The sequence below is a fragment of the Lathamus discolor genome, chromosome 12 (genome assembly GCF_037157495.1).
Source record: "Lathamus discolor isolate bLatDis1 chromosome 12, bLatDis1.hap1, whole genome shotgun sequence".
Taxonomy (NCBI): domain Eukaryota; kingdom Metazoa; phylum Chordata; class Aves; order Psittaciformes; family Psittacidae; genus Lathamus; species Lathamus discolor.
Window position 1 is genome coordinate 4925499 of NC_088895.1, and position 27864 is coordinate 4953362.

Genomic DNA, 27864 nt, shown 5'->3' on the forward strand with positions numbered 1-27864 from the left:
ACAGCGTTTAGCAATGCTGCAAAACAGTTTAGGAAGACAGGTATGAAGAGAATGCTCTTCAGACTATAAAAACAACCCTGCTAGGTTAGCCCAAAGCTTAGCTGGTCTGGTATGCCACTGAGAGTGACCAAAGCAGATGCCTGGAGAGGAATGTAAGGACAAGGAAGCATATCTGTTGTTATCCCTAAGTACTTTTTTTTTCCTGTTTTGTAGCTGGAGGACCCTCAGAAGTAGGCGTGGTTTCAGATTTACTCATCATCCCTGAATGTTCTGCTTTGCTTTGAGCATATAAACTTTCAGACTCCGAGCAGTTTGGTGTCAAAGGTTTCCACATCTTCACTATTTAATATGTGAAGAACCGTGTTTGTTCTGAAATTGCCATGTGTGAGTGCAATAGCATGAAGTACTTACTGAAGTACATACTGAAGCACAAAGTGATGGGGAATAGGACAGGGGTTGAAGGTCATGTTTCCTTCCATAGCCAATGAGAGACACAACAATTAAGAGTGAGAAGCAAAATACTTGTAGTTTAAGGGGCTAGTTCATCCTGCCGTAGTTCGGTTTCAGATTTGAAGTGTCAGGTGTTTGTTCTCCATTGTCTCACCTGTGTGCTGGTTCCTTTTCTAGAGTTGTACACACAAAAAAATATAATCTGGAAAGTCATAAGTAGTTAGCAGAAAGTTTGTCTTCAAAGTAGGAATGGCTGTGAGAAAGTAACTGTTGGTTATCTTAGCATCTTTATCTATTACTGTAATTGCATTATACAAAGACTGCTGTGTGGAAACATTTTATTTAACTGTGATGTGTGAAGAAAATTGTTCACATCAAAACTGGTTCATAAATTTTCTAGCATTTTCTTCTGCTAGACTTCAATGTAGGATGAACAAGAGGATCACAGATTGCAGGGCATCTTTAGTAATTTCTATGCGATGAGTAGCCTCAAAAGCATGTTATTCCTCCAAGCTTTTGATTCTTTTATTTAGTGCTGAGGAGTTTGAGTGCTAGTGTAAGAGGACAAATGGTATTTAGCAGCTAATTGAGATTTAGAACATATTTCTAGTTGAAGGAGAAAAGGTATTTATAAAGGGATTGGTAGGATCCATACTTGTTCAATTACATCTCAGGTGTGGTTTGTTTTGTAGGTGAAATGAGGAATGGCTAATCTGCAAATTCACCAAAAGCTCAGTCAAGCAGAAGAGTTTTTAACATTTGTATGTTTCAGGGAAAATTATTCTCCCAAGAGACTTGTGCTTTATTACCAGATAGGTGATGCCCAGTGGAACTAGATAAGCATTAGTTGGTTCATTTTCCTCTAATTTGCGGTGTATTAGTCATGATGTTACTACTGGTAGTTGTAAGATATGTAATAAGGAACTAGCAGTAGTGAAAGTAAGCTCTGTCTGCCATGTCAGCAGTAGCAAAAGGGCAAACAGTTTGTTTTATAACAGGGAAACAAGACAAGACCTATACACAGCAAGTTATCAGTTGAGCAGTATGACCACTTTCTGACAATATCTATAAAGGATGTTTGTTTTCAAGTGATATCTGGAAACTGATCTGAGTGATAAAGATATATGGCTGGCCAGCACTGTCACTGCTCTGTTGTACACACCTTTGGGTCCTGGCTAAAGTTCTGTACTGCCTTGTCTTTGTAATGACAATTCCAAAGCTAACCAAAATGAAATCTTTTTCTTTTAATCTCATTATCTACCTGCTGTTTCCTTGAGGAGCTGGAACAAAATGGCTCTCATTTTGGTACAATCCTTGTCCTTTATTCAGAATCCCAAGTGGGTAAAGTGAACTTTAAAGGTATAATGCAAGTTCGAAATACCATCTCCTATGGGAAGCTGCTGTTGTAGACACTTCTGTGCATGTCTCACAATCCAGTCACTTTAGCCTGCACATTTATAGATATATAAAGCGAGGAAATTCCTCATGCTATATGTTGGCAGTTGTTTTCTTGATTTGATTTCTATCACAAAAGCATAACTCTAGTTCAACTGTATATAATGAATAAGTAGTCCTGTAATCCTGCTCGTGCTACATGAAACTATTCTATGATTCTATGATTCTATGCTGCAAAGTATATACTGCTAACATTTTTTTAGTCACAATTTTGAATTTGTCTGTCTTGCCTACATGATTCGGTGTGAGAAACATCTGACCTTTATTATCTAATGAAGATAAGGCTCATTTAAACGTCTCATTTAATCCTTGAGCAGATGGAAAGCAGAAAGAGTTTTCAGGATAAACAAATTACTGAGCTGATTTTGGTTAAATATTGGAACCTAATAGAAAGGACAGGGTATGAATGTACTGTAATTTGCAATAAGCTCTTCCCAGATGGTCTTCCCAGAGTCTTCAGCAAGTGCCTATGAGTTTCAGTAACTGTAAGGGTAATTACTGCATTCTATAGTTAATTTGTGTGACACAAATGCTTATTTCAGTGCTGTCCAGGGGTTATTAAATTTTTGTGTGCAAGATTTAACACATCTGTGATCAGGTCCTTGCACTTTAACCTGCCAGAAGCCATGCATTGCTAAGTATTTTACATAAAACTTGAGAAGACAAAATTCGATTTGTAGCCTGTGTAGAAAAGAACAGAAATTAAAGTGACCTGGGAAAGAAAAACTAGTTATATTTGTATTTTCTTACATATTCGACAAATGCTTCACAAAATGTCTCTCTCCAGTTGTTCACAGAGCATCTCACATAGGTGGTAACAAAAGCTGTTTATGTTCTAATCAGTCAAATAATAGTAAATAGTAAAAATAACTTCAAAAATACTTTTTTCACCAGGGTTTTTCTTAGCAAAGGGGACTTTGGTGTACACCTAACACACCATTATCCTAATTTTCTGGGAAATGGCACAAAGTAAAGGTTTAAGTTAGTAACAGAAATCAGACACTAAAATCTTGGGTGCATTATAGGGGTTGGATTAGTTTGAACATACCGGGTTTAACTAGAACAGGTTTGCACAAACGAAACATAAATGAAGGTGAAAATTAACACAAAAACTACAAGAGAATTTGCAACCTTAATTTGCAACATTGGTTTGAAGAACGGGTTTCAGTTTAAAAAAAGGAAATGTTACAGTGTCAATGCACAGTGAGCGTATGGCAAAAGCAACTGGTAAAGAGGACACATCCTTATTTACTAAGTTCTTTTTAAAGGTTCTTTATTATTATAGGTCTTTTAATTCACTAATAATGTCATATTTGATTTCTGAAACTGATTCTGCAATTCCATATTTGCTTTTTTTACCTTCAAATTATGTTTGACACAAGTGTTTTTCCATTTCAGAGGCATTCTATAAGTGGACCAATCTCAGCTTCAAAACCCCTTGCTACGCTGACAGACAAAAGACCAAGCTATGCTGAAATACCTGTTCAAGGTATTTATCCAAGTTCGTTTCAGCTTTGCTCTTAACAATGCTATTAATATTTATTTTATATTGTTTATTATCTAAAGCATTATCATACGCTTTTTAGTACCAAAATATTTTCATAGAATATCTCACATTCAAGTTATTATTTGTGTTTCATCACACATGGCGGCGTATCATAAAGATGCTTTTATGAGTTTTCAACAAAGCCATGATTGCATGCTGGTAATTCGGCATCATTCTGACAGTTTTTAATGTGTGCATAAACTGAAATCACTTGCAAAATCAAGATAAGGTGATCTCAGGGACATGTCTTGCAGCTGTCTTCCAGTTATTAAAAATACACACTTTGGGGCTACATTATGTATTGTGTGGTTGTGGGGGTTTGTGTTTGGGTTTTCTTTCCCCCAGGAATGAAACAAGGATGATGGTTGGCATTGCATGTGAATAACGAAGTATAAACTTATTAAGTATTGAATCTTCACAAGCCAGATGAAAAATTGAATGGAATTGAGTGTTGATTTATCTGTTTCCCAATATTTCCCTGTTCTGCAAACTTTGTTTTGTCTCTCATAACACTGTTCACAATGTGCTCTTCCTGTGAGAATGAATGGCTATCATCTGTTGGGTGCAGCTCTCTGATTTATGCCTGCTTTAGGGGTGGGTTTTTTTCATGTAGATGTTTCTCAAGATAATCCCCATATGACTCCAGGCTGAATATTTCCTCTCAGTTTGGTATTCCCGGGGTCTGATGCTTTCTAAAGGGTTGGGTGTTTTGTTTTTGGTTTGGTTTTTTTTTGTGTAGCACTTCATAATAGTCTGTATGTGCCAGATTTCCTTCTTGCTTTTGTTAAATGCATATTGAGGTTATTTGTACAATGCAGCTGGAGTTTTAATTTTAGAAACTTGGATATTTTTAGGAATATTGAAATGCCTTTCCAAGAAGATAGTTTAGGGTTCTTTAACTGTTACAGAGTTCATGGGTAGGTATCAGCTTAGACAAAATGAGTGGTATGCTTTACATAGTAGCTGTGTTTCCATTATAGTCAGTTAATGCAGGAGCAGGACTGCATTCCAGTACACTTTGCCAGGCAGAATTTCTGTTTACAACAGTATATACTTTTAAAGCATCTTTGTATCAAGGTATTTTGTATCTTTTTATGTCAAATTTTCAACTATTGAATGGGGCTTCGCTATTTTTTAATCCTCATTCTGCATTTTTATGAGTTTTTTTCTGTATTTAGATTACTGCCTTCCAAGTGTTTCTACATAGGAGTACATAGACTTTTTGTTTACAATCTAAAGGTTTTATTTGATGGAATATTTCTTCAATAATAGGAAATAGCTTTGATTTAATACTACAGAAATGAATTTTGTTATAGTTTGGTTTTACTTATTGGCGATAGGCAGAACTCGTCTTTCCCTATGGTATTTAAAGGTATCTTTTAGACTCCAATGCTTGCAGGAAAAGAAGAAAAAAAAGGACATAATTTTATTTAAAAAAAAAACTCCAATACCCCCAAACCAACTTTCAACAAACCAAAGGGAAAAGATCCACATGGGGTACAATCCTCATTGGCATATTGAATATTTTTGGCCATGTACTAAATGGGGATTCCTTGCTCAGCCTTTTGGTTTAGCAATTAATTTTTCATAGACCAGGGCAAGTGGATTATTAAGAGGCCTTAGGGAAAAAGGATTAAGAAGGGATGTATTCATAGTGAGCTTCATTGGTAATGAGCAAATTTTAGGCCTTCTCTTTCATACAGATATAATCAGTTGCTTTCAGTAAAAGAGCCAAGCTCGGGAACTGGTAGACAGTATTAATGACTCATACCTAAAAGTCTTAAATTTAACTGGAGTCTTTGTTAATGCTGTTTTCTTCTTCTTTGTCCAGAACATTTGCTGAGAACATCTTCTACCAGCAGGCCAGCATCTTTGCCAAGAGTACCTGCTATGGAAAGTGCCAAATCTATTTCTGGTAATATCACGTTTTTTAGATGAATAGTAAAATTAGGAACTCTTATTTCAAAATACACTTTAAGATCTACTTTACTTTGTCAAGAGAGAGCTTTGGTCTTCACACTATCAAGCTCTTGTCAAGAAAACTCTATTTGAGTTTATGGAATAGCTTATTTTTCAGTGTTCAAGTTCTCAATTGAAGTATTCGAGGAAAGAAACTGAAGTCCGCTGGTAAAATAATATGTTGTTTTATTGCATCAGGTGGAACTGAAGAGAATTTTAGTTGCTCATCTAGTGTACTTACTGTTGCATATACAGACGTCCACCATCATACCAGATGTATGCATGCATGTATGAATCATGCATGTAACGGTTGATTTCTGTGTCATCTTTCTTTGTATTACAGACAGTTTAGGTGTACAAGGTATATGTGAGGAAAGAAACTGTTCCTGGCTGTTGCTTTTCTTTGCTTGGATGCAGCATTTTTTTTTTCATTGAGTGAGACAAAGAAGCATGTTACCCTTCTCCAATTAGGCCATTCTTTTTTTATTTGTGGAAAAAAATATTGTCAGTGGCTTAAAATAGGAGGATTGTTCTTTCTAGGTAGCAGATATGTCATTCCACATTATCTAATGTATAGAAATGGTTTTGCATATTACTTAGCAGAAATAGTACCCATTGCAGTGAATCATTTTAAAATAGTCCATTTTGTGACTGGCATCATCCACCAATATCCTTCAGTATTACTCAGAGTGGTTGCTGCACATTTGATGTTAACTTTGGGTTTTTAAAATACAGACTTGCTAATTAGAAGTTTATGTACAGTGTTAGTTTACTATCAAACTGGCGTCTTGGTATCAGCAGGGACTTTTAAAAACAGATCTGTGAGATTTATAGCACAAATAGTGTGATACTGTGAAAATGACACTTTTAAAGAACTAGGCAGAAGCAACTGGAGATAAATACTTCTTAAAAAACCCTATATTTGTGCAAATGGTTTCAAGAAGAAAATGCGTTTACATTTATTTTGATTTGTCCTAAAAATGTGTCCTAAAAAAAAAAAATCCACCCAAAAGTGTTTTTTTCTCCATCTTCTTGTGTCTGGTATTAATAAATTAATTACTTGCCCTAAGTAATTAGAAAATAAATCTTTCAGATATATACATACACACACACACATACATACATATGCGCGCACACACACACACATATATATGTATATATATGGAGAATTGTATTTTAGATTTGCCCAAGTATAAACAGTGGTGACTGTTTAGGTATAAAAGGCAAAGCTCATACTTTTAACTGGAAACTCTTCCATCTAGAAAAAATACAACCTTTCCAAAATCCATTTTGCAAAGTGTAATGCTTGTGCTTTCATACAAAAGAAATCTTGTTTGTTCTTTGAAATGAAGCAAGCTCTGTAGAATGTGGCTGAGTAGTCTCAGGCCAGTCTTTTATATGCTCATGGATGATGTTTAATTAATGTCCAAAGCATCACATACATGCCAGTTCCTGATTAAAATGAAGTGGAAATAGCTCAGCTGTCTTTTCTCAAATGTTTTGCTTTGGGGTTTCTTTTTTTTTTAACTAGTTGAAGCTCAGTAACATAAACACATGGACTAGAGAAAGTCAAATAGTTTGGTGTTAAAATTCCTTCTTATTCATAAAAGCCTTCAAATGGAATTAGCAATATTCTATTAAGATGCATTCATCAGATTGTCTTTGCTTCAAGATACAGGCCTGCTCATAGCTGTTGGTAGCACCATCTAAACCCTTGATATTTCTGAAGTGGAAAGTACCCGGAAAAACGTTGAAGCATAGTATTGGATTTAGGTTTCTATGCATCAGTTTTGAACTGATGCTTGTCAGAGTGTGAGAATTTGTTTGAAAGTTTTAACATCCGCATATGATAAATCTATGGGCATTTTCCCACTTAGTCTCTCGAAGAAGTAGTGAAGAAATCAAGCGGGATATCAGTGCACCTGATGGAGCATCTCCAGCATCTCTCATGGCAATGGGTACCACCTCACCACAACTGTCACTCTCATCTTCTCCTACAGCATCAGTCACCCCTACTACCAGAAGTCGAATAAGGTAAGAACCGCTTTTTGTGGTGCACTGAAATGTTAATTTCACAGCTATCTCTCTGATTAGGTGTAGTATATAATATTGGCACTAGGACTGCAGACTTTACTGCCATCCCTACAATAATGATCTTCAGTAATTCTGAGAGCTTCAGAAGGTGTTTTCTGCAGCTCAGTGTATGTTTTAAAATTTAGACCAGAAGTTAGGCGTTATAGAACTTCCGAGTTTAATACCAAAACTTTATGCTGCACTAGAAAACCAAGGTAAGGCGTGTCGCTTATCAGTTCAAAAATACCATGGGGCCAAATTCAAGAAATAAGCTTACAGCGTGTTGAACAAATGTTTCAGAGTGGCATGAACCCAGGGAGACCCCATGATAAACCTTACCTCTTGTAATCACAGCTGAAGACAGCAAGTAGCATGACTAGGTCTCAATTCCAGACACCAGAAACACTGATCTTCAAAATAGCCAGGAGTGAATGGCTCTGGTTTATTTGTCTCACAGATGACATCATAATGCAGGTGTAAGTAACAAATGGCCAGGCAACCCCCTTTCATTAATAAGATAAAAAGATACGTCTATGATAAATTTAAAACTTTTCCTATCTGTAGTCTTATCAGTCAAAGGACTTCAAAGTATTTAAGCCTCCCTGTTATGCAAGTGACGTATGTAGTTAGCCCTGCTTCGTAGATAGGGAAACTGGCAGACCAAAGTTAAATTACTTTCTCAAGACCATTTCACACAGAGCTTCCTGACAAAGCTTGTGTACAGCAGAAATATTAAACCCTTAATGTTCTGAGACATTTGCAATATGCAATAATTAGATTATACAATTGTAAAGTTATTTACAGCTGTGCATGCTGTTGAAAACAATTTCCCTGAAATGAGCTGAGACATGTCTCAGTGCTGCTTTCTTTTCACTGGGCACAAATTGAATTGAGTTTGGATCTGTGGCTACTTCACCAGCAGCAATTAATCTTGTGTGGTAGCACCTAAATTTAGTCTGAGTACGTCTATAAATGGAAAAAAAAAAGACTAAACTACCTGTATATGACGCTGAACTTATAATGTATAAAATTGCGTTGATGGCAGTCTGCAGACTGTAGCAAATAGTGTGGCATTTCATGGCAAAATTATACAGTTATAATTATGATATTGTTACTAAGCTGCTCAACATTGGCTGCCATCCTAAGCACTGCAAGAAGCCTTAGCAGAGGAATCTGCAGCAGTGGGTGTGCAGTGATGCCCACACACTCTATGTAACCGTCCTTAGAATGTCTCTGTTGGACTTTGATGTGTTATGTGATCTTCTCTTTTTCCCCCCTGCCTTTTTCTGAAAGATGCTGTAAATTAAACTGTTATTGCAATAGTTCACTAAAACAAATGCTTGCAGTTTACTGTTCCCTGTTCTACTTGAAATGTCATTGGCTCTTTGATTTGGAATGCAGTTGACCTAATACACTAACTTGTAAGATTTATATGTCAAACCATTTCTCATTATCTCCATACAACTTATATTAGTTTATTTTTCTCAGCAGTGTTTTCATAACTGTAAGAACCTGATATAAACCATGTGCTCTTACTGGAATTTGAGAACAGGCTGTACAGCTCCATCATGTCTAAACAGTATGTTTAGCATAGAGAGGGAGCTTTTAATTTAGGTTCTCCTATGTTGTCCTCAATCTCTGTTCTAAAGTTCTCATAGTGTTGGATAATCTTCATTGTAGATTGAATATGGGATCTCATTTTTTTTCAGTCACCAATGAAAAAAATACACATTTGGGTTGTTGAAAAATATGCTGATTTAAGAACTGAAATACAGAATTTCTTGAAGCATTATTCTAGCTGTGTGGTAGATACAGTAACCTATGCAGATAATTTATTTCGCATTTAAAATACACAATTAGCAACTTCCTTGTCATGTTAACTCTCTCTGAGATTAGCAGTTAGGTTTGAAGGCTCATACTGCTGTCTTACATGCTGAAAGGCACTTACTGTTTCCTGTTTATTGTTCTGCTGTGCATATATTTTCATGGATGTTTCAAATGTTATCTCTAATCAACTTTGAGATGTTGCCATCTGTATTTCAAGGAAGAAAGCTAAACAAATTGCAATACATATACTTAAGATTAGTGCCTTATAATGTTTTGTTGTATGTTAGTACATGTTCTCTTCCTTTATGCATAGTAACAGATGCTGATAAGTAGAACAGTCTCTGGTGTTCTGCTAGCAGCACACATGCATGAAGAAATCCACATTCCGTGGATGCTTTCTTTTTCCCTAGCAGGACCCAGAGAATTGCAACCTCTAAATCTACAGCAGAGAATCCACTGAATAGACTATGTATTTCCACATTCCAGCCGTCTTTCCAGTCACCAAGTGGGTTATAAAGAACAAAGAGTTGAAGATTTAAGAGTGAATGTATATACTCTGTATATCCTTTTGGAAATAGTCAAAAGGAGTAGCATAGGGTATCATCTTTGTGGATGTTGTGAGATTCTCACATCTGCATGGAGCTCTTTAGAAGATGGCAGGAAGTCTTTGCAGTATGGATTCACTGACGGCTGTCTCATTTGAATTTTCCAAATGGAACTTACTAAAAATAAGGACAAATTCTGGCACACTTTATGCCCTGTAACTGAGCTTCATAGCAGTGTAATACCTAGTCTTTTTGTTAAAGACTGTTCAGTAGAGTATAGAAATACTAAATCATGTGACTAGGCCACTACAAAAGTAATAATTTTTTATAATATGTATTTTTTAATCTAAGCACTTATTTCTGAAGCCTGGTAAAGAGATGCTTATATTGGAAGATTCGTGTTTAAAAATTGCCAAATCAGGTACGATTGTTCTTTTCTTCCCCAGTTTTTCCTTAGAGAAAAAATTACTTAAGATAGCTTGACAGACTGGAAGTGAAATGAACTGATAGCTTTTATTGTGCTGGGATAGCAAATGGCAGATCAGCCTAGTCAGATCTCTCCCCTCTTTTTGGAGAACTCCAGATCGCAGGCAAATGTTCTGTTAACACTATGCTGCTAATATGCAAACTTGTTTCAAGGTGACATTTGTAGTCAGCCATAATATGCAAAAGAGATAGCATCAGTTTATTCTCTTTCTAAATACAAAATAAAGTCACTTGAGTTAGCTTAATGGTTCAAGCTGGAACTTACTATGTTGTGAGATTCATTTTCTGGACTCTTAGAAGAAATATCGTTGGGGTTGAAACACTTAGGAAAAAATGCTTAAAGGGAAAAGAAACATAATTTGCTAGAGGATTACTCCAAAATAACTCTCAAGTCTGCAGGTGTTCCTGTGTATTCGGTTTTTCAGTCAGTAATGTACTCTGCTACTTTCACTGTGACAGTAATTTGTCCTCTTTTTTTAAGCTTTTAGAATATATATTTCTGTTGCAAAAGATACGGTACAAGCTCTAAGTTGCACTTCTGCCTTGTTCCTAGGGAAGAGAGGAAAGATCCCTTGTCTGCCCTAGCAAGGGAATATGGAGGATCCAAGAGAAACGCCTTGCTGAAGTGGTGCCAGAAAAAAACAGAAGGGTATCAGGTAACTGTAGAGCTGTTTAATGTAGCATACTTGTAGCTGCAACACATTAGAATCTGCCAATGGCATAAACCTGGCTGCTCCACAGTTGACTGCATAGATTGCAGTGGCACTGGTATGTACTGTACTCTCTTCTCGGAACACATGCTACGAGTCCTAACCTAACTAACATTAATAGCTCTTTAGTCACTTTGCTCCAGTTGATAATAGCTTTTTTCTTAAGGGGGCAGCTGACCTCTTACTGAGGAACTTTAAACCAGCCTTTTACAGATTGCATTTTTCAAACTGTAACTGAACCTTTAGCAACTCAAGGTTTAAATTAGTGTCTCCCACATGCAGTTAGAGTACCACTGCTTGGATTTCAGAGGTATTTTTTTACAGCTTGGGTTTTTTTTAATCTTTCAGTGTGCTCCCATTTAGCCTCTATTTAGGGACAGTTTGTTTCCTGATGGTTTTATTGTCTTGCATTTTGAACTTGGCTTTCTACTGTAGTTATCAGAAGCCAGAAGAACTACCAAGATAACTATCCAGAGCTCTCCTGATTACATTATTTTTTCGAAAGAATAGTGGCTTCAGTGAACTAAACCAGGATGTTAATAGTCTGACCATGATGTATTTGTTTGGTTAACTTGTATTGAAAGTGTTTGGAGTTCCCAACACAATCCTCAGTTTAAGAACTTTACTCTTTCCATGACTCGAGACTCACAATGCAGGAGGAAGTGGAAAGCCACATAACAGGATGATCGTCCATCCATAGGAAAAGTCGTCTTTCAGTACAATGGACAGGCTTCTGATATAAGCCCTCCCCCCTCTTCCTGTGGCACGTCTAGCTCTAAACTGTGCTATTTCTGAGGATAAGCTTCTTTGTGGAAAGTGCCTTTCTCCTTCCCCACATTTTAAGAAAGGCAGGATGTTATATTTCTTTATAAATCCTCTAAAACTAAATGCAAAAATATTTTCCCATATTGTCTTGAAACGAAAGATGACTTTGACAGCTTCCTTATCTCTAAAAGAAAGTATTCCAGACTTTTCACTCTGTAGTTGTGTGTACATGCAAGAGCATGCTTTTGTTTCTATAGATTGCTGCTTCTAATTACTTGAGTTTTACAAACACTTAATAGACGAATAGGTTTTGAGGCTTACTTTACTTGCTTCAACAGCTGCAATATGGTTCTCTGCTTGTGTTGCTACTGAGAAACCATATCATACAGCATCTGTAGAAGCCAATGCATGCCTTCTTTTGAAAGAGTAAGATAATATCAGCAGGTTATATGAAGTTAATTTTTGGAGAAGAATGTTTTTTGCTTTACGCACAGTCGCTTTTTATCATTTCTGTGTTGTACTGAATTTGATTATTTTCAGCATCCCCCGAAATTCAGTTCTGGCTGAAGACCATGTTAGTGGTGTTTGAATGTTTCAAACATTTCCAGTATTGCATTCTTTGTGAATAGTGCTTATCCAGCTTTCTGGCATCTCAGCAATATTATCAATACCAGATAAGGATTAACTTTTTTTTTTTTTAATGGAAACTTCACTTAGTTTCAATTTTATTTTAAAACTACATGGATTCAAACCCAACAAGCAGTGAGCAAGCATCAGAATAATGAATATCTCCCTCATTAATTCTACTTAAGGGACTCAAGCTCTCTTCCTCCTTCCCTGTCACCCAGATATTGACAGGGTACCTTTTCTTACCTCCAGCTCTTCCTCGTTTCTTAGACTTTGTCACAGTTTCCTTTTATTCCCAGCGTTTCCCATCATTATAACTTCTGTTTTTCTTTATACCAATGTTCACTTGTGTTTGCCTTAGCCCAGAGCTAACACATGCCTTTCAGACCTACTTGCATGCTGACTGACCAGCTGTCTTCTGAGCTGCTGTATGAGCCACACAGAACAGATAAGTCCTAAATATCCTAGCCTTTTTCTCTGTAGGAATAGTAGTAGGTCCAGTTTCTATCTAGTCACCAGTTTCTGTCCTGTTACCAATTTAAATCAGTTTTACTTATTTACTTATAAATGTAACAGGTTAAAGGAAAAATACTTGCAAATTGAGTCTGTAACAAGTTATAAAATGACCTAGAAAAGTTTAACCATAGCTTGGAAACAATAAAAAGAAAAGGGAAGTCTTAGGAGGGTTTTGTTTGAGAATAGTGCTTTTGTTAATTGTGTCTATTCGTATTTCCATCTCTGACAAATACATAGTTAAACACAGCACAATTTTTAAAGGTGTCTTAAGACTTTCTCTTTTGTGAAGGCATTATGATAAACAAGCTAATATATAATCCTGTTGAAAAAAAATATAATGAATGACTTCTTTGTGCAGTTTACTTGATTTATTTAGGCAAATTTGGAAGGAAATAAATGGCCAGATTTTTTGAAATGTAGTTGTTAAACAATATTCAACTGTGTTCCAAATCTGATATTTTTTAAAGAGTACCTCAATAAAAGAATAAGGTTAAAATAGCCCATGAAAACAAGAGAAATTCTTCCTGATGTAAAAAACTGTATGGCTTTTACTAATTGTTGCTTTCAGTAGACCTGCTGTCTGCATGTTGTTTTCAAGCAGAATTTCTCCTTGAAGCTTAGGGCAGAGAATGGTGATCTGCAGAAGGTCATTAAAGAACTAATAGCAGGCAGGTTCTGTATTAACTTTCATTTAGAGCCTGTTCAGTCTAGGCAGTCTTGCAGTCACTAAGTTACTGAGTGTAATTATGTTCAGGGCTGAACAGATCCCTCAGCCGTGAAAGAGGAGAGTTGCTCTCTTAAGATAAGGGTGGAGTTTTTAAGCATTTAGATAAAGGAGGAGTCACCTTTAGCGTTCAGATGAACAGGCACAAAACACTTGTAATCTGTTAATGTGTTAGCTTTGTTCAGGGTCTGACATACTGATTCAGAGCACAGTGCCAAGTGCTGCGTTTTCCAGAGAGAATAGAATCCTCCTGGCTCTCTATGTGCAGTGTCATAAAATGATCATAAATTCCAGATGTCTTCAAAGCATAAAGTAATTCCATGTAGCTGTTATGGAGCGTTTACCCTAGCTGGAATTCAGCTACTTTCATTTTGACTATGCAACTAATAAAAATATGAAAAAGGATGTGAGCATGCATGTTGCATGTTACGAAGGGGACTAATAAACAAGATATGCACATCCTTATCCATTCTTATCTATAGCAGTATTTCAATTTAGTTTCCATCTTTTGTCGGCATTCTGAGAGATAATTCACTTCCAAAATTCTGAAACCAAAAATCAATTGTTCCAAGATAGCAGCAAGAATAGACTAAATTAGGGGGGTTTTAACCTTTCTCTACACTTTCCATGCTTCCTAATTACAGATACACTGGAAGACCTTGTGGTACCTGTCCTCTAATTCATGCAATGCTGCTTTTTTTCCGGAAAGACCACCTAAGTTTTACCTCATGTACCTCCAAAGCTACATGTTTTACTTCAACTTTAAAACTTGTTATCTACATGGCAACAATAAACAATAAAATTGTTAGTGACTGAGCAATGTGATTGGGTAGGAATGTATGTATACCTAATGCTATGCTGAACGCACCTTGAAATCAGGCAATGGTTTCATTTGTACTCAGGTAATAAATGTAGAATAACAATGCTAAAGTTAAAAGATAGTTTGGGTTGCCTTTTTTTAAGCCTGTTCTTACATACACGTGTTTCTAACAACACTGAGCAAGATTGTATTCTACTCCAAGTATTATATTGTTTTTCTTAAAAAGCACTAAAAGAGGCCAAGAGTGTGTGCTTATGTCAGCCTGTGTTCAAATAATGACTCCATGGTGTGCGTGATGTCCCTGGTGCTGTCTGGTAGATTCATCAAAGTAGTCAGGCTGCCAAAACACTTCTCTCCTTGGTTTAAGCTCTGATGCTTTAGCCAAAAATTGTTGAGTTAAGGAAGGACATGCTTCCTTTTTCTGTTTGGATTGAATTCTAATACAAGAGAAATGTCAACTAGCTAGACTTAATTATGATAATATTTAGAATAAATTATGAGGCTGTCTGTGTTTCTGTAAGTGCTTCACATGTTAATGTCTGAAGCTATTATTGTGGTCTTTCGAGTATGACCACTCCTTTTATTGTCGGGTTTTTTTGTGCCAACACTGAGAAGTAACATGTCTTTGGGATGGAAAGCAGCTTGAACAGTCAATATTTAAGGGTTTTGATAGTTTGTATTTGCCATTTGCTGCCTTTTCAAAAGCTAGGATTGAAGATGCAGTAGTTGGGACTGCGTTTTAATCTATTGCAGAAATACTTCTACATTCTTGCCTACTGCCAGAAGTACTGATAGCCTCGACTTATATCCATGATTTGAGAATCATTGAATCCTGATTCAATGGAATGTGGATAGCAGTTATTTTGCAGTTTTAGTTTTGTAATTTTTTAAATGGATACTCTTGTGTGTGTGTATATGTCTTTAAAAGCTTTTTAGCAGTAATTTTCTGCCATGCAAAGAAACCTGCCAAGGTCTGTACAATTACACCTCAAATCTTGTTTTAATATATTATAGTACCGAATCATATCAATGCTTTTGCTTCCTCAGCCTGGTTATCTTGTTAACCAATACAACAGAGACATAGACACATGTTTTTATTTTCTCCATGTCCTAGCTCATTTCTGAGCCAAACTGAATTAAGATGTGGGAACCTCTCCTCCTTGTGCAGAGCAAGGGATGGACAAATAGCTGCTATGCAGTATGTGCCTCTGCTCAGATTGTAATATATATAGTTCAGGGAAATTGAAGACAGCTGTGGCTGTCTGCTGAAGTGATAGTTCACATAGTTTTGTTCTTCGTTTGGAACTGTAAGTTAGAAACCACATTTTCTGTAGTTGGGGTTTTTGATGTTTGCAGGATTTAGCTGTGGAGTTTTCGAGTCGGAGCAAGAGTTGATTCACTGGGTTACAACAGTTAATAGTTGTTTCTTGCTTTTTTTCTTTTTTTTTTTTTTTTTTTTTTTAAATAAGGGGTATTTTCGCTGACTGTAGAAGACCCTCAGTTAATTCAGGATTATTGCAAAAAGCAAGAGGAAACAATTTCAAAATTAGCACTACACTGGTTAAAAACACTTTAAAATTATGAATTCTAGAAAAGGCATAAGTTGGGAGAGACCTTGGGTTGATGTTATACAGAGCCCTGTTAAGCAGTCTAGAATGTTTCTACTGCGGGAGATTCTTCCACTCTCTGGGCAAACTATTACAATGTTTTATTGTTTCACAGTGAAGACTTTTTTATTATATGTGGACAGAAATTCCAGAATTTCACAGGAAAAAAATTATTCCTGTTGCATCTTGTCACCATGTGTCCTCGTGAAGAGAGTACCTCCACCTTCTCTATAACTGCCTTTTAGGCATTGGAATACTCTGATTACAACTCTCCTAAATCTTCTTTAGGCTGAATAAACCAAATTCCATCACCCTTTCTTCATTTGTTGAGTTCTCTAACCATCTAATCATCTTGGTAACTCTCTGCTAGACCCATTTTTTTATTCTTCAGTGACTATTTTAAACTGGGGGGACCAAAGCTCTGTACGGTATTTGAGGTGTAGGCTGACCAGGGTCCAGTAAAATGTAAGAATCTCAGCCCTCCTTCTGCTGGCTGTACTTTTAGTGATGCCCCCAGGGTACAGTTTGCCTTCTTTACTGCAAGATGCACTTCTGATTCATGTTCAAATCCAGTTCATTTACTGTTTAACTACTACTGCATTTCAGCCTACCCTGATAGATTAATTTTTTTCAGTTGTTGTTCCCATTACATTTCAGCCTTGTTTCAGAAAGAATCTTCTTACTCTTTCTTAATATGTAGCTTAAGGGGCTACTCATTTTGTGGTGACTGCTCCTACTCTGCACTTCGCAATTTAATAGGAGCTTGAGTCATGCTTGAAACGTTTGTTGGTTGTGGATCCACCAGGGTGTTGCCTACCATCTTTTTCTCTCCTCTTTGTCATAGCTGTAGAATGGACTACAGCATTTGGTCTGTTTGGCTATGTAAAATGTTATCTTATCCTCTTGCCTCTAGAACTGAAGTCTTACAAATGTTTGACTCTGTTTTTTATTCCTTATTGGAAAGTGTCTTCCACAGATCTTCTTGTGACAACAGCCACTCGCTCAACTCCTTTTGTTAGAATTGCCTTTTTAAAAACAATCTCTCCCATGTACAAGAAGTGACTTCACTCTCCTCTGAAGTATTAAACATTGACAAGGATTGATAACTCTCCTTGCAGTTCACCTATCTCTAGAAAGGCTTATTCGTCATTTGACAATTTATCTGAGAGTATGTCCTTCCATTGCTTTAATACTTTGTGGTCTGAAATGGCTTGAAGAAAAAATCCAGATTAGATTCCAGCAGAATTCTCTTAATAGAGCCAATTACTTAATAAAAGCAGTAAAGAAGAAATTATGTCAGAGATTTTAGGCTGATGTTCTGTTTACCGTCAATTCTTTGAGAAATAAGAGCTTAATGCAAGATTGATTTCATTATACTGCCCAGGCTTTTTCAGAAAACCACAAGTAGTTAAAAGCATTTGGGAAATGAAATTGTGCTGTATTTAAATGTGCCAGTTTTGTGCTCAAAGCCCTCCTTAAAAAAAATAAATTTTCAGTTTAAATTACAATCTGTCCAGTTTCTAGATTTGTTTGTTAGTGTCTGACCAATATTATACTTTTTTTAGTCTGAGAGGTAATAATAATTCATAATGCTCAGAGCAATTGGAAACAGAAACCAGTCCCTTTTAATTGTTTCCTTCCGTTGTATTTAATTCGGCTTCTCTGAATACATTAAGCTTCTTGGATGATGGGTTTGTTTTCTGCTTGTTGTCTTAATAATAAAAGCTGGACCCTCCAAGAAGATTTAGAAAAATAGGGTATTCCAAGCTCTTTTTGAGAAACAATCAAGTTTGTAGGTTAACTTCATAAAGTGGCCCTTTTCCCCAGTGCTTATATTCAAAATTCAACATTGTATGGATACTACTACTATTTGAAGTGGTTTTGGGGTTTTTCTTGGGTTTTTTTACTTTTTTTAGTTTATGCAACCATAATGTTTGAGGGAAGATGACTTCCTCTTGGTTTAGTTTAATCTGTCATTTTTATCACAACTTTATCCTGGTTTTCTTGCTCATGTGTAAGGATGAGGGAATATACTTACAGAAATATTAAAAAGTCTCTAGATTTTAGAGGTAAGCAATCCTTCTGGTTTTTACATCAAGTGAAGAGTTGTCTTCAGCCCAAGTAGTTCTGTAGGTCTATTTTTTAGTGCACCCAGACTGTTTTGATACCTTGCAATGATTTTCTTCATATATTCTGAGCACAAGTCTTCCTTCTTCATCCACAGTGTCAAACCTCAGGTATAGTCTGGTGATCTCACACACATCATTGCAGCATCCTGTTTTCTAATTTTGATGATTGCGTTCTTACCTGTTGATGTCCATCCTGACAGTTCCAAAGATCACTATTCCAGCTCATTGCTTTAAGAGCATTGCTTTGGTTGCTTCTCCTTTCTTTGTGCTCATTTCCAATAGAAGCTATTGTTCTCATGTTGCAGCTGTGTGCCCTTCCGTCCCTCTTTCTGTACCAAGTTCTCATCTGTGCTTCAGTGATGCTGGTGTTTAGGTTCAAGCTGTTACTGAAGTTTCCAATAAATAAATAACCTGGGAGAGAAAAAAACCATTGTAACCTTTGTGAGACAAGGTACTACCAAGCTTCATTGTATTTGTAGTGACTGGTGACTGGCTTTAATGGACTCATGGTCTATGGTAAATAGAATATATGCTGCAATAATACCAATTCAACAGGTACTTGTTGAAGCAATATCCAACATTAATTCACTAGATTGGAAATTGGTGGGTTAAAAACTGTTAACCAGATTCACCAGTGCTTCAGCATTCCTCCTTACTGTAATAAGGAATGTCATATATATCCTTGTAGTCTTGAGACTTAAAAATTTGCTGATGCTCTCCAGTAGCTTTAACTAGTATGATTTTAGGGTTTCTTTGGCTCAAAGTTCTTTAGTTGGCTCAAAGCATGCATTTACATCTGAGGAGATCTGTGTTTAATTTAGCTGTGACAATGCCAACGGACATCTTTTTCCTCCCTTTTCCACATCACTTGCCCATCCTGGGGAAAGAGGGAGACTCTCAGCCAAGGGGTGAAAGCCAGGATTGAAGTTCTTTCTCCCTCGGTAGGTTGGGTAGCAAAGGATACATGGCCATTCACATTTGATTTCTTTCTAACTAGCTTGCCACAGATGACTGTGACAAGAAAAAGCCCCTCTCCCTGCCTTTATCCATCCTAGTGGTCCAGATGTGATCTCAGGCATTATTGGTTACAGACTAGGGAGAGAGAATTTTCTGAGAAGTTACTTTGTAAACAGGCACAAGTAGGAATTTACTGGCTCTAAAAATTTAGTATTTTTCCCCTTTTTTCCTTAAAGCCTTGTACCGTGTTGCATTAATTTAAACCCAATTTCCTGTCTCTCTTGAGGAGAAAGGAGAGAGAGCTGCTTTTTTTTTTTTTCCTTTTGCTGTTACATTTTCCCATCCCAGTGGCTGGAGGAAGCTGTGTGAAGAACACATTCCCACAGACTGGGGGTCTCCAACAATGACATTTCCGTCTGCAGGCAGGCAGCGGCACGGCCAGCAAGGCTCAGACCACTGCCCTGGGCATTGTGAGCCTCAGCACGTACGCTTGAACCTGTGTTTGGTGGACTTTGTATAAAAAGTGCTAAAGCTGAGCAGGAAATGGAGACATTCTTGAGTTTTGTTTTTTCCCTCTGTTGTTTTCCATTTGTAATCCAAATCATTGCTTTGACAAGAAATACAACTGCCTTGGTTCTCAGCCAGCATGGCACAGTAACACCAACTCTGGGTGGAGTTTTCTGCATTAGGCGTGAGGAGTTCTAGTGTCTTGTCAAAGGCAGGTGATGATTAAATGGCTCTCAGATGAATGGTTGACTTGTGTCATTGTGTTTCTGCAGTTCTCTGGCTGGAGGTTGCAGTTCCTGGCACATGAAAAAATGAATAGGGGAGCTGGTTAGTGTCTGCTTAAGCCCAGCCAAGTTAGATGTTGAAAGAATAGTTATATTTCTCCATAAAAGTCTGAAAGGTAAACTGTGAGTTATTATTACTGGTTGTTTCTCAGTTAAACAGACTGCTGTCCACCTAGCCTCTGTACCACTGACTGCCAGCAGCCAAGCATACAGTAACTTAGCAGGTCACAGAGGCATCTTCTTCAGAACTCTTCTGGACTGGGATGACTTTTTACAGTCATGAACACAGTCTCGGGAGGTGTGTTTTACCAGTGCCACTGAGTTTTCTACTGGAACTGAATAATCAAGAGTGCAAGATTGCAGTAACTAACTTCCTTATCACTACATTTTTTTTCTGTTGATCTCTGTAATAGTGCATTTTGGTTTCTTACCACAGTATTAGATTGTTTGCTTTCTCTGCTGATTTCTTCAAAGGTATTTAAAAAAACCAAGCAACCAAACAAACCTCACAACTGTTGGATTGGTAGAACTAACACTTGCTAGGTTATGATTTTAATGTTGTTTATATTTTTTTCCCCTTCAAGAATATCGACATAACGAACTTCAGCAGTAGCTGGAATGATGGTTTGGCTTTCTGTGCAGTCCTCCATACTTACCTCCCAGCCCATATTCCTTATCAAGAACTAAATAGCCAGGACAAGGTAAGATATTAAAAATCCAATTGCTGGGACTGTGAAACTATATCATTAATGGGAGTTAATAAAGAAGACTGACCAAATTTAAGTTTTCAAAAAAACAATGTTACTAGGGTTCATAATTGAAACACTTCAAACTACCTTGATGCTATTCTTGTTATAAGCTTTTAATATTATTAGAACATTGGTTTAAACAAAACTTTGGAACAGGTATAACAAACAAACAAACATAAAAAGTTCATAAATTTAAGTCTGAGGCATTTTATTTAACCCAAACATTTGGAAAGCGTTTTCAGGTCAGGTTTTTGAAGCAAGGAGTGCCTAAGCTTAAAGATTTTAAATCCATCAAATTTGATTCTTGACATGTTTTGTTCATCTCTTTCAATATCAAAAGGATGTTGTTTCATCCTACTTTCTCATACTCATAAGTGAATGTAATACTCTTCTCAAGTGATAGTATCAAATAAAGGTAAACTAGAAGATGTCAAGACTGCAGTTGGCTGTATGTATTCTTAGTGTTACAGTTAGTACCTAATGGTGTGTTACCTGGAGATGTATTATTAATGCATCCTAAAAAAATACAAGAATACTTTACTTTACTAGCACATGAGAATATTTATGCTTTTTAAAGAATAAATACTCTCTTCTTTAGAATTTTTAACTCATTCTTCACTGACAGTGATTTTTCAGCACTATCTTCTGAATGAGGAATTAATACAAATTTTCCATTTTCAAACAACAAACTCCATTTGAAGCAAAAGTAGCAGCATTACTATGAACGTTCATAGCACCACTTTATTATGCTTTAAGGAATACTTCCTTGGCTTCTAACATGTTTTTATGTTATGTTCTAACAGAGAAGAAATTTCACTTTGGCTTTTCAGGCAGCTGAAAGTGTTGGCATCAAATCTACTCTGGTAAGTTTTAAATGCATACTGAATGAAGGATGACCCATTTATAGAAATCAAATTATTCTATTTTGTACTTTTGAAACATTATATTGCTTTATACTTAAGAATAGCAGCAGATGAGCTTAGCTAGTTGCTATTGCCTCTGTGTCATACTTGAGTGAAAAACATAAAAGATACTCCCTATCCCAGTGGCTTTGTTTAATAAACCCACGGTCATCAATAACTTAAGCTTTACACGGGTTTTGCATTAAATAGTGGCTGAGATACAGACCTGTAGTCCAGCACCAGCTGCAGCAAAAGCAGCTAATAGCTGATAGCAAGAAAAGCTGATAGCCTATAGCATATAAACTCTTGAGGTATAAAAGGAAGATTCACCAAAACTCATCTCTCAGTATCATAAGAAATAATACTAAAGGCAATGTATTTGAGAAATAGTTATATGATACAGTCTTCAAGAATTCATTAATTCTCTCCTGTCTCTGACCTACTTTCAAATTATTTGGCTTTTTTGGGATTCTGGAGGTAGAAATCAAGCTATGTAATTTGTTCTTTTAGTCAGTGTAATATGAAAGTCAGAATCTACTTGTCAAGTTTAGACTTTTAATTTGTCATCATTGTAAATAATTGTAAGCTTTTGTAAAAATTATTGTTTATAATAAGCTTTCTTATACAAATTGAAGCTTAAAAGAATTAGTTTTCAACAGGGTAGTACTAGACAGTACTAGACTTCAACAGTACTAGAAAAGGAAGCTACCTGAAGGTGTGGAATTGGGAGCCTCCCAGCTAAAATTGCCAGTATCAGAAATGATACTGAACTGATACTTCTGTAACCTAATTTCTAACAGAGCTGCCATAGTTGGCAACTAATAATACAACAGAGTCACACATCTTTAAAGATAACACTTGCCTTGATCCTTATCAGCGCTTTTGTCCCCCAAGATTATATTTGCTGACAATGGCAGTGCAACCGTTGGGCTTTCGTACTTAGGCATTGTCAGTGACTTGAAACATGGAAGTTTCTTACCAAGTGCTGATGTAAGAACTAGATTGTGGAAAATAACTGCCGCAGTTCTTGCATAATTCATCTTCAGTCTAAATGTTTACTGTCTGTCCTTTCATTTTGTCATGTACATAATTACAGATGCTCTAAAAAGGCAAAGTGAATAGAACTAAATCTTCTAAGCGCAAATTATATCCATCATAAGGATTTAGTTTCCTTTTAATACCTACGTATGCAGTGTGTACCATGTATATTTGTGGATTTTTTATTTTTCTTTGTTGATGGGTGAAAGGTGAAAAAGGGTGTGAAAACTCCTGTATCTATATAGTAATGGTAATGTAAGGGGAAGTTATTTGCTTCCTGAGTAAGAAAGCGTTTAGCTACTTCCTTGTGGAAAATAATATAACTGCTTTCTCTTTGTGAGCTCTGGAGGTTCCTGGACCCAAAGGTAACAAACCAGAACCTTACAGTAAACAAAAATTGTTAGAAACTACATCATTCTGTTTTCCCTTGTACATGTGCTGAAAAGGATAGGTCAGGCTTTGTTTATGCTGCTTATTCACTGACAGTCTGGTGGACTATTACTATGAAACGTGTGAACTGGCTGATCAGTTTGACACAAACCCATATGTCTTGGATAGACCCATATTGGTAGGAAACTTTCTTCTTATTTGCATCTTTACTCAAAAATACATCTAAAGTAATCAAAAGTTCAGTAGTCTGCTGTAAAAAGGGATTCAGTTCTTTATTGGAGACTCTTACCCTGATAGGAGCTTTTGTTTCAGTTAATATCTGAGCCTTGATTCTGTGCTCACAGTTTCTACATAGGTTGCATTCACTCGGAGGCTGGTGGAGGGGGTATGTGAACACTGAAGTCTTGTCTGCTGTATTGTACGAAGTGGGGGACAACTCCTGCATGCACAGCATTAGACATTTCAATCTTAAGTCAACAAAATACGTATTTACAGATACACTATTCATCGCTGTTTACCTTTTTTTAGCAATACAAAGATATATGGAAGAAAACAGAGCTTTCTTCATCAGTGCTTTAAATTGTGAGACAGATTTACCATTCGCAGGAATTTGTAAAAACACTACCACATAACTGACAAGGTTGTCATTCCTGGTTTTGACCAATCTGTTTTCTGTGACAGGACATCAATGAAATGGTGCGAACTGAGCGTCCGGACTGGCAGAATGTCATGCTGTATGTTACAGCAATTTACAAATACTTTGAAACCTGAAACCCTAATAATTCAACAGATCCATGGGATAAAAACAACATGAGTTACCAGATGGAAACCTTACTGAATGCTAATCCCTGTTTCACTGAAAACTGGCAACATTTGAGTCCCCTCAAACTTCAGTGACGCTATCCTGGATTGCCTCAGAATGCTTCAGCTACTAAGCCTGGAAATAGGTGTTTAAAAGCAAGAACTTGTTGCCACAGTGCTTGGAATAACCCGAGTTGTTAAGCTATTCACATTAATTATGTAGCCTAAAGAGCCTGGACTACTTATGTGCTGCCTTTCCAGCCAGACTTCCTGGAGCTTTCTTTCCTAGGAGAGTGAGATGAATGGATCCTATAGCATATAGCAAAGATAAAGCTTTGAGAAGGAAAAGGATAACATGGCATCATATTACTGAACTTTCTGTAGCATCTTGATACCGCAGAGTCTGAATATTCTATCCACAGATATAGCACCCCAATACAGTAGAGTTCTTGATGGCAATTTAATTATTGCCTTTACAGCTATTTTCCCTCCTTTTAAATGTGCACAATAGTCTAGGAAAACAAGCTTTTATTCCTAATGACAAATTGAGTGGAAAAGTGCTCTCAATACCTCGAAAAATTTGGCACAGAACTCTTCATTCTAAAGCTTCATTATAAGCCTACCTCTGTCACAGCTATGTGGCTTCCAACTTTATGGATTATAAGGACTAGCACACACAGCTCCTGGTTTTCCGGGTATGCTGTATTTCAAGGAATCTTTCCAAACTCCCTGTGCTTCCATTGTAACAGAAATGAAACAATAATTAACCCTTGCATGGCTTGTTCTTTCCACTGTTTCTCCTTTGTCTGTGTAGCACACACAGCTACCCCAGGCTTTACAGCAATATGATCATGCGTCATGGATTTCTGTGATAGAATTTTGGAACTGGGATAGCATTTCTCCGAAGAGAAGATATTTTCAATAAGATGTAATAATGAAGTAGTTTGTCTCAAAATCCATCTTTGCCATGTTTTCTGTGTGTTTTTCGTTGATCTTGCACATCCTCATCTGTCTGACAGAAGGTGAGACATTCTCTGACAAGAACTATGGAGGAACTGATGTAATGTGTATACACCCAGTAGTCTTGAATATTGCGTGGAAATGACTCACTGTCACAAGGAAGGAACTGAGAAACTTTCGTCTGCTCAACTTCTGTTTTCCTAAAATGTACCTGAATTCATGTAACAGTTCTCGGGCAAAAGAGTTCAAGTAAGTGCCTTAGTGATCATTGAATTGATAAATCCTGGCACTTCAGGGCCTTGTGTGGAATGTTAATAGCTCAGAATGATTTCATATATCCATTTGTAATAAGCTGTTTGTTGTAATCTTGTTTGTCAAATCAAGGGAAGACTTCACTCTGTCATTGCTTCTGCCTCTTATTTTTCTGAATACGTATCAGCAATTAATCCACAGTTGAACATCTCTCATTAATATTGAGCAGAAGCCTACTTTAGAAGTGAGTTCTGTAACAACCGCTATTTATAAGCACATGCTCTTTCAACACAGTAACCCTGTTACAAAGAAAATGACTCTGCCATTCCTGTGGTGCTCTTATGACTGTTAAGGATGTTAGTGCAGTGAATGCAACTGTGCTTGGCATCTGTGAAACTTCATCATGGTATAAAAGCACAGATTTAACTGAATATTATTGCCAAATCCAAAAATCTATCATCGAAGAACAGCCCATGTGAAGAGTAACAATTCAGCATGTCTCTAGCAGCTAGCATTGTGTAAAAATATGTGCTTACACTGATATGTGCCTGTGAAAATTATGAAAAGCTGCAACATAACTACTTAATCCATGCTGAAGGACTTGGGAGAAGTTTTCAGAGCAGCAGGGTCTCACGCACTTACAGTTCTTTAGTACCCTAAGAGTAGCTAGATACCCAGAGGTGATTCATTAGTGCATTTCAAGAGCAAATGTAATATAAAGTCAATTGTTGCAAGAGAGGCTTCAAGAGAAGAATCTTCATTAACAGATTTTAATAAAAGTCTGAAAAACAAATTCCTCTCCCATATATGTCTTCAAAAATTGTTACTTAATTTCTTCCAGTAAGTTTCAATAAGAGTAGCCTTATTGGAAATGCGTATTATTGCTGTCTCACAGTCCATCTCCTACTAATAAATTCTAGGGTTTGCCCATTTGTGTTCAAAAAACTTTCTATTCATCCTCTGGACAGACTTCCTTATCTGTGATTGTCTTATTCGTTGCTTTTGATTTGAAGAAAATATTTTTCTAATGAAAAAGGAGAGCATTTCTTGGTCTAAATTCACTCATGACCTGTTTTCTTAAGGTAATTGGAGCTTTAAGCTGATTTTTTCCTGTCTAATGGTCAACTTCATTTACCTGGTACGCTTTATTAGTCCTTAACTGAAACAACACTAATAGTATCACCATTTGTAAAAGGGGTAATCACATTTCCCAGATACTTTCTGTTAAAAAGATGAATTGCTAGTCTTCGTAGGGAGAGAGGGAAAAGAATTAAAAACATTACCTTGTTTTCTACTTCAAAGCTCTGTAAACTTCTTCTTGGTGTGATTTGTCTGATAAGCCTCTGTAAATGAATATTGGGCTTCATGAAGAGTGTTTCCTATAATGATATATCTGAGCCTTTACATAGAAGGTGCTGCACAGCTGCTGTCCAAGTGGAAGTAATGAAGCAATGGGAGATCCAAAACAAGCATTCTGCTGCACTCTACAGCATTGTTTTTCTGAAGGCCCAAACTGCATTCAATTTTTCAAGAGGCAGAATAGCTGTAGTCCTTCTGGACACGATGGTACTGTTCTGTTTGGTTCCTATTCACAGTTAATCCTGAAACAGCATGGGGTTTTTTGTACATCTGAAGTGTAAGTTTATGCTGATTTACTTTCCTTTCTTTCTAATCCAGAAAATATTTCTGAATGTACTAAAAAAAGGACAAGTATTTTATCATCAATTTATGTTATTGCATTTTAATACGTGCCTTGCAAATGCCTGTGCTGTAGCATATCAGGGTTACTCATTGCCAGCTGTAGGGGTGGGGTGGGCAACAAAATGGAGCATATTGCTGCAGATACAGCTATATCATCTTTTGATCCTATTTACTGAAACACTTCCATAGACCAGAGAGGTCAGTTCACAGACAAATGTGGATTTGGTTTGGCTAGTTGTCATCCTCATGCAAGATTATTAGGAACGAACTGAAGGAACATTTGTGGGATTTTCTTTACCAATGAAGAATGGGTGGGAGGAAAAACTTAAATTTGGTTATTCAGGAAAATTCTGTTGGAGTTTTGATATGGAATATCTAACAGCGACAGAACTGGTATGACTTCAGAGTGGATTACATTTGATTTGGTTTTCAGTTGGTTTTGTTTGATCCAGTTTGATCTGGTTGTCTATTTAAATAGAAACACTAGTTTAGTATCTCTGGTGTGACTCTCTGGCCCTCATAAAGACCTCTCATTCTCACACCTCTGAAAAATGGTGAGTGAAATTTTCCCTTTGAAAATTGTGTTTCTGGATTGTTATCCAGAATATTGTATTCAGTTACAGCATATTCTGATTTAAAAGTAATTTTTTTTCTCTTCTGCATAGACTATATTCCTGAATTTACATGTAGCATTTCTGATAATTTATCTCCAATTTTATAAAATGCTTCCACTGTTTGTGTTTTTCTGTAAAGCCCATCATCATGCCAGAGCTAAATGAACTCAGCTTTAATGTGTTGGTGTAAACTCACATTAATAGCATTGGCAGCGGTCACATTCTGGGTTTACATGCCTAAGGACAAATCACTTTGGCCATTGCTGGCAGCACAGTAGTTTGAAGTGCTGAGGACCTGCCTTAAGAATTTTGTAGCTGTGACAAAAAGTTCTCATTGGCATCTCATTTCTGTTAATGATACCAATGTTGAGTTTTTACCTATTCTTTTTTCAGTTCCCTGATTTAACACTTGAGACATTTGGATTCTGTTGCATCTTTTGCATCATCGAAAAATTGCTTGTACTCAGTTC

General features: G+C 36.7%; 1 protein-coding gene across 3 annotated transcripts in view; it reads left to right on the forward strand.

Annotated features, from left to right (window-relative positions):
* The window catches only part of SPECC1L (sperm antigen with calponin homology and coiled-coil domains 1 like), a 64969-nt gene extending 38596 nt beyond the window's left edge, over positions 1-26373 (forward strand). For all 3 annotated transcript variants that reach the window (XM_065692593.1, XM_065692594.1, XM_065692592.1), the window contains 7 exons: positions 3304-3394; positions 5283-5366; positions 7288-7444; positions 10895-10997; positions 20572-20688; positions 21540-21599; positions 23748-26373. In XM_065692593.1, coding sequence (XP_065548665.1) covers positions 3304-3394; positions 5283-5366; positions 7288-7444; positions 10895-10997; positions 20572-20688; positions 21540-21599; positions 23748-23837 — 702 coding nt within the window. In that variant the 3' untranslated portion in view covers positions 23838-26373. The remainder of the gene's footprint in view (positions 1-3303; positions 3395-5282; positions 5367-7287; positions 7445-10894; positions 10998-20571; positions 20689-21539; positions 21600-23747) is intronic.
* The last annotated feature ends 1491 nt before the right edge of the window (positions 26374-27864 follow it).